A 15,873-nucleotide genomic window follows, 5' to 3' on the forward strand; every position below is an offset into this window, starting at 1 on the left:
GCGTTTGAAAATTTCACTTTATTTCTCTGTCTGTTATAAAAGCAGGGTTTTGTATTTTACATCTCTGTAAGTGTCCAGACTCGGTACATCTTGGTTTTGTTTTCACAGTATCTCTGCAAGACCAAGGACGATTCTTATTGCTGCGCCGGGAGCCAGGGCAGGAGGGACAGCGGTGCCTCGCCTTCCCCCCGGGCTGGACCCGGCTCGACAGGTCTCTACCCCTCCCCAAGGCTGCTGAGGGTCTGTGCTGACTCCCCGAGGGGCTGCCCCTCTCCTCCCACGCCCATCTCGGTGTCAAGGGTAGGGAAGGAGAACCACGAGGTCCGCGACCCACTCGGCACCTTGGCTGCACTCAGCAGCCCCTGGGGGCAGGTGAGGGTCTGGGCCAGGGCTGCTGCCCACCCTGGACCACGACAGGGCTGTGACAGGATGGCCAGGCTGCACTCTGAGCCCCTGTGGGGGTTTGGGTCTATAAAGAGCTGAGAGCATCACTGATGGGAAGGGTGAGGCACAGACACACTCAGGTTCACCTGTGTATGCCGTGTCGGTGCCCCAACACCTTCCCAGTGTACCCTTTGTGTATTCCTGGTTCTGCCAAAAGCTGCCAGAGAAGGAGCTTGATTCACCTCTGCTCATTTGCCACTCTCCCCTGGGTCCCCAGACATTTAAGTCCCCACTGGAGCCCTGTCAGTCAATCCCTGTTCTAACCACCAGCCTTAGCAACAGCGGTGTCTTAGAGCCCCTGTTACTTCCAGCCATCCTTCCTGTCATAGACAATCTGTCCCCATCAGTTTTGTAATGAAGCAGCATTGGAAAAACATCACTTTTAATCACGATGCATGAGATCTCCAAAGAGGCAGCATCACTCTCTCTGCCATGTCTGGGGATGCAGATGGAGGTGAGGGGGCACGTTTCGACCGAGGCACGGGATCAAGGCATTCTTTGGGAAGGGAGAAGTCCATGCAAAGCCGACCCCAGAGTGAAATTTGAATTTTGTATTTACTGCTCAGCTGGGTCCGTTCAGTGCAACAGGACAAATTAGCCAGGAGGTTACTATCAAATTGCATGGATGTATTCAGTCCACCAGGTAGAGGGAATAGGAGGAACCAGATTTGCTTAATGCACTGGGAGACTAAGTGCAACACAAAGCTAAGTGGGAAAGGACCTAGGTGTTCCCTGAATGTGGTTTTTGGTGACTGAGAAGAAATCTTTCCTTGGAATTTCTTTGTGCAGCTAATTAAGACAACTGGGTCCGATTCCTTCGACCCAGGCTGACATCAGTGAGAACTGTAAGTACTCAGCACCTGGAGACAAAGTGAATACCAGACACAAATCCCCCTTCTGCTCCCACCCATGGGACTCAGCAGCAGCCAAGATGCATGGAGAGCATGATCAGCTATTCACCCACAGCTCACAGTTTGTCCTCTTCTGCATGTATTGCCTCGGAGAAAATACAGACAAGTCCCAAAGGGCTGTGCCAGTGGAGCTATATTGGATCTGAATCCAGGTAAGAAAACAGAGTTTAATATAGAGAGTGACTGTGCAAGTCCAAGTCTCCCTAGCTTCATCCTTTATAGTCCCAAAGCCAAGACTGAGGCACCCTTTGGCTCGTGGATTTGGGGTTGATCCAATCCAGTCGTTTGCAAGCCGGACTTCCCACCTCGGAGCTCTGCCCTTGGAAAGGAGCAGCTCCATGGCTGAGCATCTCTGAAAGCCAGTGGATGAGGAGGGTGGGCTCCCCTGCAGGCAGGGGAATGGCTGCAGAGCCCCAGGATCCTTGTTTGCTGGTTTGAGGCTGGCTTGGTGGGGGACACAACTTCTGGGTGTGCATTCCCCGGGCAGGGGTTGGTGTTGAACCTGTTGCCAAAGGAGGTGGTGTGGCTGTGGAGAAGTGAGGAAGGAGAATTTCTTGCTGGTAACGTCCTGTGTGGAAGATGGGGGTAGGAATAGCAGCTAATTGGTGCCTCTCCATGGGGAGAGCCTTTTGAGCAGCGTGTGTGGGGTTGTGAGACCTGTTCAGACCAGCTCAGCAGGGCCAGGCTTGTACCTGGCATGCAGAACTCTCCTTAGTCCCAGCTCTTGAGGCAAGTTGTTAATAGGAGGAAGAAATATTTACTGGGGGAAGGAGCTGCAGAGGGAAGTGATCTGCCTGAGGCCGTGTGCTGGAGCAGGGCAGATCCTCCACTCCCCATCCTGTGCCCTGGCCTCCAGATGCCACCTCTACCACAGAACTTCCTCTGCCTTCAAACCCCTCCCTCCCATGCAAAAGGCTCTTCTGCCTCATCCTCCTCTGCAGAGGAGCATCTGGTTATCTCAGCAGCCATCTGGTCCTTCTTAAAAGCTACAGGTTTCACCTCCTCCAAATGCTCCTTCCTCACTGAGGATCCACACCCAGGGCTCAGGTGTTGCCCTGCCTGCACCTTCTCATGTGTTACCCTTTGCTACAGTGGATGTTTGTGCCATGACAGACAGGGACAGTGTCATGGCCCTGCCTGTACCTCGTGCCTGACAGTCAGGTAGATCATGAGGTCATTGGGAAGAAAATGATCTGTGAATCCCAATGTGACTGGTTACCACAGAAGGAAGAGTTTTCCCTCAGCTGTTGCTGTGTTTGCCAGGAGTGGGTCCCTGTTATTTTCAGATGTGGCTGCTCCTGATCTTGCTGGGTAGGCTGGGTGGGTAAGATCTGCCCCCTCTGACACCTGTGTGCTTCCAGTGACTTCAGAAGATCCTTTGGACACCCCATTCTTTGTACAGCCCCGTCTTTGGGATTTCACAGCAAATGGGGCCACAGAGCTTCACCCGGCAGCAGCAGGCACACCAGCCCTTGGCTCTCATCCACGAAAAGGTGAGGCTGTGGGCTAGCTGGGAAAACATCTGTGAGTCCTAAAGACAGACCCACTGGGACATCCCCTCCTTGACTGGTGTTGACTCCCAGGGCCACAATTCCAGCTGTGAGGTTGTTCCCTGTTGAACTGCTAACGGGAGGCTGAGACCAGCACGGGTGAGCAGCACGAGGAGCTTCCGAGGCCTCCTGCAAAGCAGGGAGAGGTGGCCTGGGAGCTGCCCCTCGAGAGCCATCCGACAGCAGGGTTGTTATTTGCATTGCTTTGAAACTGAGATTATTTCCATGCTTCCTTGTTCCAGGTTTTAAAAAGAGGAAGATTTTCTTGCTTCTTCCAATTTCATGCCCTTTTTATCCATCAGCCCATGCCACGCTGACAATCTATTCCTTGTTCCAAAACTTTTTCTCCAGAATTCTGTAGAAAGGACATTCTGCCTGGTGGTGTTTTTGTTGGTTTTTTTTTTTTTTTCAAACATAGCTTTAAGGCAAAAGTTTGGCAATGCAAAGCAAAGTCTACATAAGGCCGCATGACTTGGATTTGCAACTCAGAACCTTACAGCTTAAAAAAAAAATACCTTATCTTAAATAGTCAACTTTTTGCTCCAGAAACTTGTTTCATTCTCAACCAAAAAGAAAAAAAAAATCTTAAAATCCCAAATAAAATGTTCTTATAGTTCTGGGCAGTTCTGGACAAGCTAATGAGACTGAAGTTCAAAGAGGAACTAAAGTAGGGAAGAAAAAAAAAAAAGCTATAGGGTAGACATCAGTGTTAGTTTCTTCCCTTAGGAATCCAGTGATGAGACAGACCCAGTCCAAGGTCTCCTCTTTAGCTTTAGCACAGTGAAATCCGTCCCAATGGGAGAAGGTAGAATGGTTGCATTTGTTGAATGAATAAAAAGTGCATTTAGATTTTGCTCAGATTATAGGTGTGTATCCTAATACCTAAGTGATTGTTTTGCTTCGGGTTTATTTTCTCCCTCTCGGTGCCGGGACGCCAGGCGTGCATTATCGATGTTTTGGGGGTATCACCACGAGTGGTGGTCCATCCTTTGGCCTCCACATGAGTACCTGAGCATCATTGGCATTGGGTTTGACAAGGGCACTGGGTGGTATTGGCTCATTCTTGCTGAGGACCTGGGGCTGCTCTTGGGCAGAGGGCTCCTGCAGCTTGGCACGCTGCCCCAGGGGCCTGCTGGGGTTCACCTCGATGCCCAGCCTCATGCGCCATTTGATAGTCTGCAGGGTCACCATCTCGTTGGTGGCCGTGTTGGTTGCCACCAGCCAGGTGGTGAAGCTCTGATCCCGGTGGATGCTGGTGAGCTTGGCCACGTTGCTGTCGCTGACGGGCACGGCCCACGTCACGCTGGGGTAGAAGTTGTCGTTCATGCTGATGTTGAACTTGGACTCCTTCTTGGTGGGACCCACGATGGTGCAGGTTTCTGTGGTGTTCCCATACCAGGGATAGTTCACTCCGTCTGAGTCACTGATGGCCTGGATTTTACCGTCCAGTAGATCTGGAAGCTCCCAACTTGACCTGCCATAATCAATAGCAAATTATGGATAATGAATTAATTAATTAGTTTAGAAACATGCTAGACTTTAGAAAGGAGAGGGAAGAGCTGTGGATGCCTTCCCTCTCCAGCTTTTACTGGAATTTGTGCCCTTTGTGCCATCCTGCTCAAAGAGCTCATCCCTGCCATTAAAAGCACCCTTCTTGTCAGGCCCGCTCTCAATCCGTTCATCCCCTACATTTCTCTCTGGATGAGCTGCTGTCCCTCCCCGCTGTCTGCCTGGCTCTGGAAGTGTAACCCATCCTCCTGCAGCCCTTGGAAGGACCCAGCTCGAGGGCTGCACTCCAGGCTCTGGGCTGGGGATGGTGTTACAGTAATCAGAGAGCCCCAGGTGGAGCTGCTTGTAAAACTGCCCGCGCCGCTCACCTGTGAGAGGGACAGAAAGGTCAGTGCTGCTAGCAGGAATGTAAGTGAAAACACTCCCCTGTCACCTTGTACTGCTTGATGCACAACTTGGAGTGGGTTTTTCCATTAGCTTCCAATATAATTTTTAAGATTAGATTTGCCAATCGAGGCAAACTGCTGTAAATGTCTCAGAAGAAGGGTTGGATGTTTGCTCTGAGACGGCACAACCACAGATCACTCTCTCAGTGCACAGCAGCTGTTTTAAGGACAGTCTTTTAAAAACCAGGCTGGCAGAGGTGCCTCTCATGTACCTTCTCCCTCCTGCTCATGAATCAGCACTCCTCACCACCCAGGGATGATGTCCCAGCAATGAAGGTGGCAGCAGAAGGGACTGGTGGCAGCAGCAGTGCTGTTTGCACCTGACCCTGCCATAGCACTGGCTGTGCTCCAGTTCCCCAAGCCTTGTGGCTCCCTGCTGCAGGCTGGGACATGGGAAATGATTTATCTTGGAGAGACACAGAGGGGACGCCCTGAGGCTCGTCAGGGTCAGGGTGACTGTCCAAGCCTTTCATAAGTCTGGTGCTGCAGCTTAAAATAGCCCCTTGATTGCAGAGGAGGCTGTGGCTGGGGGTACTGGTCGGCCTGGCTGGCTCTTACACAGCTCTGGGATGAGCTGCTCTGGCCAGGGCTGATGTGACTGTCTCATAAGGCTGTTTTGACTGTTAATTAGTTAATGACCGTGAAGTGCCTCCATGTTTGTACCCGCTGGATCGTTCAGCACTTAGCTGTGTCTGGCTCTGGCTAGAGGATACCACGGGGGATTTTAAGGTCTCATTTATATTTTTTTTTTTCATGCGAGCAGGGGCTCCTGGCAAACACCTCCCCACGGGAGCTGAAGTGTGAGACAGGAGGTGGGGTGCCCCGGGGGCTGCAGGGATGCTCTGAGCCGCAGGAGCAGGGGCTGCAGGGATGCTCTGAGCCGCAGGAGCAGGGGTTATGCAAGCACAACATCTCCCTGCTCAGATTTACAGGCTGCTGTCAGCTACAGCACCGCAGCTGCAGCAATCCCTTCCTCCCGAGCTCATCGCCAGCAGGCAGAGGGAGTCCTTTCCCTGGAAGAAAATTTTTAGTGAAGGCAGCCAAAAGGAGATCCCTGAGCAGTCCTGCCAGGACCCTTGTGCACTGCAGAGATGTTTATTTGCTCTGCTCTGCTCTGCAAACCGGAGTCATCCTGGCTCACCACCCCTTGTGCCCTTCAGGCAGGGCTGAGCAGGGCAAGGCTCAGGGATGGCCCAGGGAAGGCTCAGGGGATGCTGGGTGACCCAGCCCTTGCTGATGGATGAGTGGAGGTCCTGCTCTGCAGCCCCCACCCCTCCCTGCTGCACAGCCCAGCTCCAAAACCCCATCTGGGGGCTCTTCTCTCCCTTTCAGCTGCTGGTTTAGGATTACTTTCCATTCAGACAGGGGCTGGCGCTCAGCTTGGCTGTCACCCAGGGCTGAGATGTGACTGAGGTGACAGGCGTGGTGCAGCCACAGCATCTCTGCAGGTACCAAGGTGCCAAACCAGGAGCTGAGATGCCCCAGAGGGTGAGAACCCTCCTGGGCTGCTCCAGCCTGCTCAGATCAGAGCTGCTGGCTGGATGGCAGGAGAACCTGGCAGAGTATGCTCAGTAAATGCAGATCCTCTAAGATCTGCTTGTCCCTGTCCTCATTCCCAGGTCAGGACAGAATTGTAGGAGCTTCTGGGGATTTGCCCAGGATTTAAAGAAGAGCACAACGGTGGAGCTGTGTCAGGGCCTGAGCAGGATGGTACCTGCAGAGCCTGCAGCATCCCAGGACAAAGCAGATGTGGCTGAGCTCAGGGTGGCCCAGGAGGACACCCAGCTTGAGGAAAGGCATGGGCAGGAATGGGGAAGGAGACACCAGCCTGTGTTTCTTCAGAGAGCACACTGTGCCTAATTCTAGCCAGTGTGGTTAACCCCAGGGTTTCAAAACCATCATGCTTCATCTGCTCTGCTTGGAACAAGCAGAAAAACGAGGCCTCATGATGATCCCATGACTGGAGCAGAGCAGAGGCTGCACGGTGGCTGCTGCTGGTGATTGTCCCTCTCCTGGTGCTCCAGCAAAGCCCCTGTGCCAGCCAGGCTGGCAGCCTCTGCTTGCAGAGCGTGTCCATGCTAAATAATATGCCAACAACTGGATGAATTTGGAAAGAATGCTGTGGAATGATCTTTGGCTGCATCAGCATCTTTCTCTGGTAGTGTCGAGCCAAGGAGAGACCAGAAAGTGCCCAATAAACACTTTGCTGACAATAGCAGGAAGGAGGCATGAAAAGAAACCGAGCTATCTGGTTTCGCGGGTTCACTGATCAGCTCCAAGATCAGTAGGTTCTGCCTTACAACACTGACAAGCCTCTTTCTGCCTCTTCTGAAACCTTCAGAGCCAGTGTGGGCACCACCAGAGCCTGGAGCTGCCAAGAAACCTCTCCTAACAAATGTCTTCTTGCTACCAGAAGGAACTTCAAGCTATTTCCTGTGGTACGAGCAGAGCCCTGCTGCTGACAGCCAAGCAGCTTTATGTAGGTTTTAGCTCCCCAGTTCTTATTCAGACACTTTTTTCCTCTTCTGCCACACAGAACGAATCCTCCTGAGCTGCCAGATGTCTGTCCCACAGCAGCCAGCAGGGCAGTGACAGCAAACCCAGCCCTGGGCATCCAGCAGTGGGGAACATCAGGCAACCTTTCCAGACAGGCACCAGGCACTATTGCAACCTCAGCTCTAATTGCCTAAAGCCAGCTCCTAATTAGTCACAGGCCAGATGGACTTGCACAACCTTCTGCTTTCCAACACCTTCCTCTCCAAGCTCCCTAAATAAGAGCAGCCCCTCTGGGACACAGCCCCTGCCTGGTGCATGGAGCAGGGCCATGTGTGGGTGTAGTGAAACTCTGTCCCAGGCATTTCACATCCCTGCTCCTGACTCCCTCCACCACTGACCTGCACTGGGGACTCGCTGAGAGAAAGAAAACCTGATAGCCAGAGCTGCTTAATTTTAAATTCTCCTTTGCAGTGCCCCTCTCACCTTTTCCAGCATGTCAGGCAAGTCAAGGCAGGGTTAGAGTGAAGAACAGGAAGGAAATTTAAGTTGTTGCTCCCCAGCTGACAGAGCTGTGCTGCTGTGGTCCCTCTTCCTCCCACCCTCCAGCTGTGTGTTCCTGCCTCATCTCTTGAACCAGCAGCAGTGTTTGGGGCTGGGCCAGGGAGTGAAACTAGCACAAAACTGGCATTAGGAAAAAGGGAACAATTTCTGCTGGTTTAGGGGGGCAGACTTGAGTGCAACTGGACAAGCCCTGGAACTGGGCTAAGGTGGGTGAGATCCAGGGGCCACTGCAGGGCAGCAAAGCCTTGTCCTCTGAATCCCTGGAGGAGTCAATTCCCACAGTGAACTGACCTCCCTTCACTTTCTTTGGAAAAGATGCCCTTGTGGTTGTTTTTGATTGTGTCCTCCCTCCTGGGGACTGGGGGTTTATTCTCTTGACAATTTGAGTTCATTATGTCCCTGCTGCAGGGCATGGAAGATTTAATCTCACCAGGGAGAGATGCCTGAGAAGATGAAGTGATGATGTAAGGATGCAAGTGCCCCATGGAGTCTTCCAGGAGGAGAAACATCCACAGGAAAACTTCTCCAGATTCTTGGCTGATCATATTCCAACTGCAATTTATTTATCTCTCTCTTTTGCATATCTCCATCTGCACAGCTTCTTGCACATCTCCATGGAGATGAAGGAGGCTGGATAATGCCATTCCAGCATGGCCCAGAGCTGACACAGCTTCCACCAGGTGCAGAAACCAGCACCCACCCCAGCAGATGCCAGCAGGGACCTGGTCCAGCTGCTCCTGCTCAGGTCACAGCTCTGGCCTGGTCCTGCTGCCTCCCTCTGTGCAGCAGATCCTTCCCTCAGGACAAGGGTAAAATCCTGCATGGGAGGAGCAGCAGTGGCAGCCATGGGGTGCACAGGAGTTTGCCCCAGGCCTGCACAGAGAGGGGTCAGAGAGCACATCCACACCCTCGTGCTGGGGGTTTTCATGTTCCCTGCAGCATCTCCTGACTCACATGTAAAGTAATGCCAGCACTTATGTGTTAGCTGAGCTCTAATTCTCTCCCTTTAAATTTAAAAATGCTGCATTTAGCCCCCAAATTGTCAGTGCCACTTTAAACGTGCGTGTCTAAATTATCCCCTCTGTACTCCCATCCCTATAGCAGCATTATGCACAGCTCCATCTGCTCCAGTATTTCTCAGCTGTTTCCATCCTCAATGTAATGGCCAGCTTATGCACAGCTAACAACTTCCCAGCAGAGAAGTGAAAAATTAATCCAAAGCCTGCTGTAAGTATTGGTGCTTCGGTCGGATGAGTGATTTTTGATTATTTGGGGGTTTTTGTTTGTCAGTCACCACAGGGGTTAAAAACATGGATGTGGCAGTGGCCTCTGCCTGCCATGGAAAGTTGGGACTGCTGGCATCAATCGATGCAGCTCTGTGGAGGTCAGTGGGATTACATCGAGTTACACCAGCCAAAGCCTTGGCCCATCCTTTCTCTCAGGTTTGTGTCCTCTCTCTCTCTCTCTCTGTAATGGTCTTCCAACCCATGCTCCCATAGCATTGAAGAGGCCTTTCCTCCTAAATGCCTTTATTTATAGCCTTCAGATGGCAATGAGTCTATAGAAAGAGAGTGCAGGAACAGACCAATTCCTGCTTGTGTTCGGGTAACTTTTTTTTTAATCAGTTAAATGTCAGTGAACCTCCTAGGGAAACATCTTTGTTTCCATGATTTTCTAGCTAAAAGCTCTCACACATAGCTGCAGTGTTTAATTCTACCAGTTTACAGCAGCAGCTACTACTCCTTTTTTTTTTTTTTTTTCTTTTTTGTCCCAAAACATTCCAGCAAGGGCAGGCTGTACCAAATCCTTCTTTTAAACACAGGGAAACTCAGGTGCAGAGAAATGAAAGGCCACACTGAGGTTTGCAGCCCAGAGCAGCACTGGCAGCATCACTCTGTGCCCAGTCCCCTCTATTTCAGTGCATCAGAGCTGTATTTATATAAAGTGGACTTTTCTATTCTTCCTTTGCAGCTGGTGGCTAAAGACAGGATTCCTAAATGAGCCTGAGAATTACACATGCAAATCCCAAAGGCCTGCAATTGGGAACATCTGAGCAACAAATTGTCCTTGCTAAAGATGCTGTTGGAGCCAAGAAAGTCTACAGATTTCGGGCCTGCTGTAAATACTTTTAAAATCACCATCAGCCTGTCTGCACTGCTGCTGCTTGCCAGGTACCAGTTTGCCTCTCAGGAAACTTTCTGCTTGGGCAGAGAGGGGACATGGGGACAGGAGGGGGGCAGCCTCTCACCTGGGACTGCTCCTCCTTCCCTGGGGTCTGTGAGAGGGAAGGGAAGGGAAGGGAAGGGAAGGGAAGGGAAGGGAAGGGAAGGGAAGGGAAGGGAAGGGAAGGGAAGGGAAGGGAAGGGAAGGGAAGGGAAGGGAAGGGAAGGGAAGGGAAGGGAAGGGAAGGGAAGGGAAGGGAAGGGAAGGGGGGCCGGCTGTGCGTGCAGATGTTCAGGCTGTCAGGAAGGCGCTGCATTCACTCATCCCTGCTCTCCAGCCCGCCTCCCCCAGCACTCCTCATTCAGGGATTTTTTAAGCTGCCCAGACTGACCCTCAGGGGCTGAGCCAGCATCTCCCTGGCTCGAGGCACTCGGGATGAGCAGGGAAAGGATTCTCAGACCTGACCTTCCCGTCCTTCCTCCCTCAGCCCCAGAGCCTGGGCAGCATCAGCAGCTCCAGCCACTGACCCATCTGCCAGCACGGTCAGGTTCTGTCCCCGTGGCTGGACAGGCACATTTCTGCTGCACCAGGAGGCTGCACCTGTGCTGCCCAGCACTGTGAGCTGCAGAATTGCTGCTCTGTGCAGGCATTTGGGGATCAGGTGCTGGGGCTGATTTAGCTGTGGGCCAAAGCCTGCAACGTTTGGAGAACAAGCTGGTGGGGGACTGGGGAGAGATGACTTTTCTTGGCAGGGAGGTGACATTCTGATTTGACTCATTCCTGCCTCACTATGACTGTCTGACCAGTAACATGGGGATTCCTGGTGTGCAAACAGCCCCTGGATTCCTCCCACCTCACATCTACACCCATGTATTCCCTTTCACATCACCCGTGAGGGAGGGGAGCGCGGAATCCGCACCCTGCTCCAAGGTGATGCGGATGGTTTCACTACCAAGGGGTTAAATCCTGCTTGTGCTTTCCCGTGGGCTGCCTGCTACTGTGGGCAAAGCAAGCAGGATTCCTCCTGTGACGTTCAATGTGCTCCCAGAGCTGGTGGGCTATGAGCTCCCAGCCACAGCTCACTGCAGCAGCAGCAGCAGCAGCAGCAGAGCACTCCAGGGACGGCTCCGTGCCACAAGTGTCAGCCCTGGGCTCTGCCTGGGGCTCCTCAACGGGCACCCTTGGGATGGGGAGGGATGCAGGCAAGAGGAGCTGGAGGTCAGGAGAACCACTCGTGTCAAACACCCATCAAAGCAGGGGAGCCTGTCGTGGCAGGGCTGCTCCCGGGGCTCCAGGATCTCCTGTGCAGCCCAAAAGCTGTTGTGGAAGAGCTTTGCTTTATGGGTTCCTACCAGAACAAGTGGGGTTTGGCTGGGGCTTGGGCGAATTCCCACTCGAGGAGAAGAACACCCACTGCTTTGAAAGGGCAGGGAGAAGCTCTCCTGTATTTCAAACACATGGCAAAGTCCTGTTAAGTTTCGGAGGGGCTGGGTTTTTAAATATGGATTATAATTTTTGGCTTAATCCACTATCTCCCAAGCAGGCCATGGCCCTGCCTCTCCCTCTCCCCGCCGGGCGAACGCACCCGCACGCGCCCTCCGCTCGGGAATACTCACATCCCCTGGTCCCCGTAGTGATTGTAGAATTCCATGTGGCTGCAAGCCTGGATCCAGCCCACGATCCAGGTCTCCTTCTTGGGGAGAGGGGGCACCAACACCTGGGCAGAGGCTCGGAAGTGAGGGGTGCGGTAGCGCAGCACCACGCTGGAGGACTCGTCAATGCTGGTGGGAATGGGATCAATGGAGGCTTTCACTTCAACCACTGAAATGCTCTCCCGGAAAACTTTGGATTTGCAGCTAATACTCTGAATACAGCCCATGGCATACCCCGAGTACAGTCTGACGCAGCTCCTAGGGTACTCCAGCAATCCTGGGGAATATTAGGCATTGAAATTGTCTGGTGCTAGATCAATTACAGATCTTCTTGGTTTGTAATTTCAAAACTGATATCCATAGGATAGAAAATTCATCACGTAAAGCCTTAATTCGAATATCTGTCTTACAAGTACTGCTTCTATTTCTGAGGTTAGCTGCGCTTCAGAAGCAAAAGGGCCTTTAAAATTTTTTTCCCCTTTTAATGACCCATTAAATCTCTTCCTCAAACAGTCTTTGGGTTAAAAAAAAGTCTCTTGAGTTCAATAAATAAAGGTGGTGTTCTTAGCTGATATATTTAGTCCTTCCTTTGCTCAGATGCAGTCTGTCATTCACCATCAAACATAGGACTAGCCGGTATTTCCCTTTATTCTTTGGATGAAAAGCAGAATGTTGATAGACACATCTATATAAATAATGAAATAGTTTTTAGCCCCAGCTTGTCACAACCGGTGTGGATTTCCACTTCCTGACTTGCAGTTGTTCATAACTTCCTTTCACACAAAATTACAATAATAACAGAAAGAAACGACGGCTGGAAAATGCAAAAAGTCGCCAAATCTCCGATTCTGGAGGCTCCTCCGCCAGCGATGTCTGGGCTTTGGGGATTAATTTTTTTTTTTTTTTTCCCTTAGAAATAGCCGGACGCAGAGGGAAGCGAGCGCGGTGCCGGTGGGGCCGGCGGCTCCGGGAGCGCAGCGGGGCAGGCGGCGATGGAGCCTCCCCCGCGCCCGCCGGGGCCGCGCCGCTCCGCGCCCGCTCAGCGCCGCGGCTCCGCCGCCCGTGACATCCCCCGCCACGCACCGGCCCGGGGGCGCCGCTCCCCTTCCTCCTCCTCCTCCTCCTCCTCCTCGGCGAGCGGCTCTCCGCAGGGGTGTCCGACCTTCCTCCTCCTCCTCCTCCTCCTCCTGCTCGCTGCTGCTGCCGCTGCCGCCGCTCCGGGGCTCGCCGGCTCAGCCGGCGGGGCTCATGGGCGGGCGGCGGGGCTGCCCCGCACACGCGTGGGCCCCGCAGGGCGTCACAGCATCCCGGGGAGCCGCGGCGAGCCCCGGCCGCGCCGCCGAGCCCCGGCTCCTGCGCTGCGGGGGCGAGCAGCGGCGCGGGGCGGCGGGGGGGAGGCTCCTTCTTCTTCTTCTTCTTCTCTCGCTGGGTTTTTTTTCCCCTTCGCCTCTTCGCTGGCTGCCCGGGGAGGTGAGCGGAGCGGGATCGGTGCCTCCGCCTCCCGGCTGTCGCAGGCTTCCTCTCCCGCAATACATTCGTGCACCCGGGGCTCAGCCTCGCCGGGGGCGCGGGGGGGCGCGGGGGGGCTCCCGCTCCGCTCGCCGCAGCATCAGAAAGGCAACGGGGTCAAACTTTGCGGGAACTCGCTCGCAGCCCCGCGGCGTCCCCGGGCGTGCCCCGCCGGCTGCCCGGGCAGGGAGCGCCGCATGCCCGAGGCTCCCGCGGCCCCGGCGGCGGCACCGGCTGCGGCTCCGGGCCCCCCCCGCCGCCCTGTCCTCCCTCCTTCGCCCAGTCCCATCCCTCCCCCTGTATTTCGCTTTTAAACTGCAGCTGTTGAAGCTAAACCTCCTTTGCAAAAAAACAGCATTTCCTCCCACATGTCCGTGAATTGTGGGTAATGTAGTTTTTTTTTTTATTTTAGAAACGCCTTCCCCCCTTTTTTATTATTATTTTTATTATTATTATTGTTATTATTATCTTTCAATTTCACTGCAATGTCCTTTTTCTTGGGTTTTCGGATTAAGATTTTCCTCTCCCGGCTGGAGCCTGCTGCTGGGTAGATTTGGTGCCAGCCAAAGGGCACCAGAGGGGATGGTCTCTTATTTGCAGAAGCTGTAGCCCAGGGCTGGATGCGCTGTGATTCCAGCAAGGAATAATGTAAAGCTGTCCCTAGCAGCAGTGGAACACGGGAGCAGCTGGAATGGGGAGTGAGAAGCGTCCGAGGCAGCAGTGGCCTGTGGGAAAGTTGTAAACTTCTATTACAGGCGGTTTTAAGGATAATGTTGCCAGCTGGTCCTGCTGGCCATCAGCTGGCTGAGGATCTGAGCACCAGGGGAGGTGAAATTTTTGGCATTTCAGCAATAGCTGATGGACATCAGGCATTGGATGAGTGTGTCCTCTGCCACTTGTTTCTAAATAGGAAACCTGGGGAAACGAGAGGTAAAAATCTCTTTGCCGGTGCTGCTTGTGGTGTGGCACAGCAGTGCAGAGCTGCTGTAAATGTCTCTTAGTCCTTCCCACCCTGCACTCTCAGCAGGCTGGATTAGCCCTTAGCAGGTAGGAGAGACCTGAGCTACCAGGTGATCCTAACAAGCAAAATGCCACAGGATGAGGGGAGGCAGGTTTGCTCCTTTCCACCCACAGCAAGTGGAAAAAACACAGCTTATTGTGATGTTTTTCCTCTTCACGTGTTTCTCGAAGCATTGAGAAATATTTATTTTAAACTTCCCAGTTGCTGTGAAAGGCACAATTTAGTCACTAATCCTGTGACAGAGAGAATCACTAAGAACCTGCTCACGTTACAAGGCACTTACTATCATGTAGTACCAGGAAGAATGAAATTAGCATCTTCCGAATGAAATATCCAGCAGCCTCCAGAAGGTGCTGAAATCCTTTGACATTTCCAAGACTCTTTCACACTTTTCAAACAAGCTTGTCACAGTTTCCCAGAGCATCCTGAGCCTGGTGAAACTGCATATTCTGCGACTCTAGTTCCACTGAAGCTTCAGCCAGGTCTTACTTCAACTTGGCTGTCTCTGGTCAACTAGGAAATTGCATTATCTCACTCTAATTAAATCAGCTCTTCAGCTGGAGTTTTTGTTAGGTTTTGGTCGTGCCTGTCTCCATCGGGCTGCTGTGAGTGATTAAGGCATTAGCACATCCCACCCAGCTTTTTTTTGTCCCTGGAAGAATCCCGTGCGGGGTTTGCTGGATGCACTTTGGGTGCAAGTGCTGCTGCTTTGGCCAGAGGTTGGGATGCGCCAACGCTGCCAGTGAAGGGCAGAGAGAGGGGATGGGGCTGTCACTGTGTCCCACCCACACTCCAGCGCGGTTTTCCTGGCCATGCTGGCCGCTGGGGTTGTGGAATTGTGCCGGGAATTGCGGCCGGCAGGGTGGGCAGGGCTGGGCGCAGCCGGGCTGAGCAGGCGGCACACGGAGCCTGCCGGATCTGTCTGTCTGTCTGTCTGTCTGGGCGTTCTCCCAGGTGCTGGATGACCCCTGCGGATCATGTGTCAGGACTGGAATAGCCCCGCCGAGCAGGGAGCCTGTCTGCAGGGATATTTATAAACCCGGGTTAGTTTTATGGGATGGGGCTTGTCATGGCCTCAGTGGGATCAGGGATTTTTCCCTCCCAAGCTCAGTTTCCCCAGCTGGGACTGTCAGTGACAGCCCACCCTGCTGCAGGAGAGACCAGGCAGTTTTCCTTGCCCACTCCACCACTGACAGGGCTTTGCTGGCACTGCATCCATCCCATGCTGCCCTTCCTGCTCAGGATTGCAAGGCTGGAGCCTCATGGGGAGGCTGGGGCACAGAAATTCCCTCCTATCAGTGTCAGCAGAAGAGACAGCACCAGATTAAATTCACTCCCAGGGCTTTCAAGGTATTTTTTAACCCCTGACAGCTCCCGAGGAACCTGTTCATTTGTAGCTGAGCATCCCCAGCACAGACTGGGCAGGAGTCTCCCTGTTTCTGCAGGGTCCTGGCCACCAGTGCCTTTATCCCTGTGCCCACTGCTGTTTGCAGAGCCCCACATTTGCACAGAGTGGGAGAATCCAGGAGGCCATGCGCTGGGAGGTGATGGCTGCAGCCAGGTGGAAGCAGTGCTGATGCTCTCTGCCTGGCCCATGCCAGCTGGGCTGAG

General features: G+C 53.2%; 2 protein-coding genes across 3 annotated transcripts in view; one reads left to right on the forward strand and one right to left on the reverse strand.

The window, feature by feature from the left end:
• FAM78A (family with sequence similarity 78 member A) lies at positions 1–13,526 on the reverse strand. Its single transcript, XM_054646473.2, has 2 exons — positions 11,697–13,526; positions 1–4,379 (listed from the first exon to the last, which is right to left on the reverse strand). The coding sequence occupies exons 1-2, from the start codon at positions 11,957–11,959 to the stop codon at positions 3,851–3,853; spliced, it is 792 nt and encodes a 263-aa protein (XP_054502448.1). The 5' UTR covers positions 11,960–13,526; the 3' UTR covers positions 1–3,850.
• PLPP7 (phospholipid phosphatase 7 (inactive)) overlaps positions 8,996–15,873 on the forward strand; it is a 23,033-nt gene continuing 16,155 nt past the window's right edge. Inside the window, exons 1-2 of one of the 2 annotated variants that reach the window (XM_077189087.1) lie at positions 8,996–9,144; positions 9,889–10,088. The gene's annotated coding sequence lies outside the window, so the exon portion shown is untranslated. Of the gene's footprint in view, positions 9,145–9,888; positions 10,089–13,783; positions 15,306–15,873 lie in introns of those variants that run through there. The other variant, XM_054646536.2, reaches the window with a different exon arrangement.

The sequence above is a fragment of the Agelaius phoeniceus genome, chromosome 21 (genome assembly GCF_051311805.1).
Source record: "Agelaius phoeniceus isolate bAgePho1 chromosome 21, bAgePho1.hap1, whole genome shotgun sequence".
NCBI classification, from domain to species: Eukaryota; Metazoa; Chordata; class Aves; order Passeriformes; family Icteridae; genus Agelaius; species Agelaius phoeniceus.

What these genes read in the sequence shown, in the direction of transcription:
- FAM78A (XM_054646473.2), bottom strand. Translation starts at nt 11,959, where the DNA reads ATGGGCTGTATTCAGAGTATTAGCTGCAAATCCAAAGTTTTCCGGGAG. An exon ending in CACTACGGGGACCAGGGGAT is followed by an intron (nt 4,380 to 11,696) that starts GTGAGTATTCCC and finishes TGATTATGGCAG; the next exon opens with GTCAAGTTGGGAGCTTCCAG.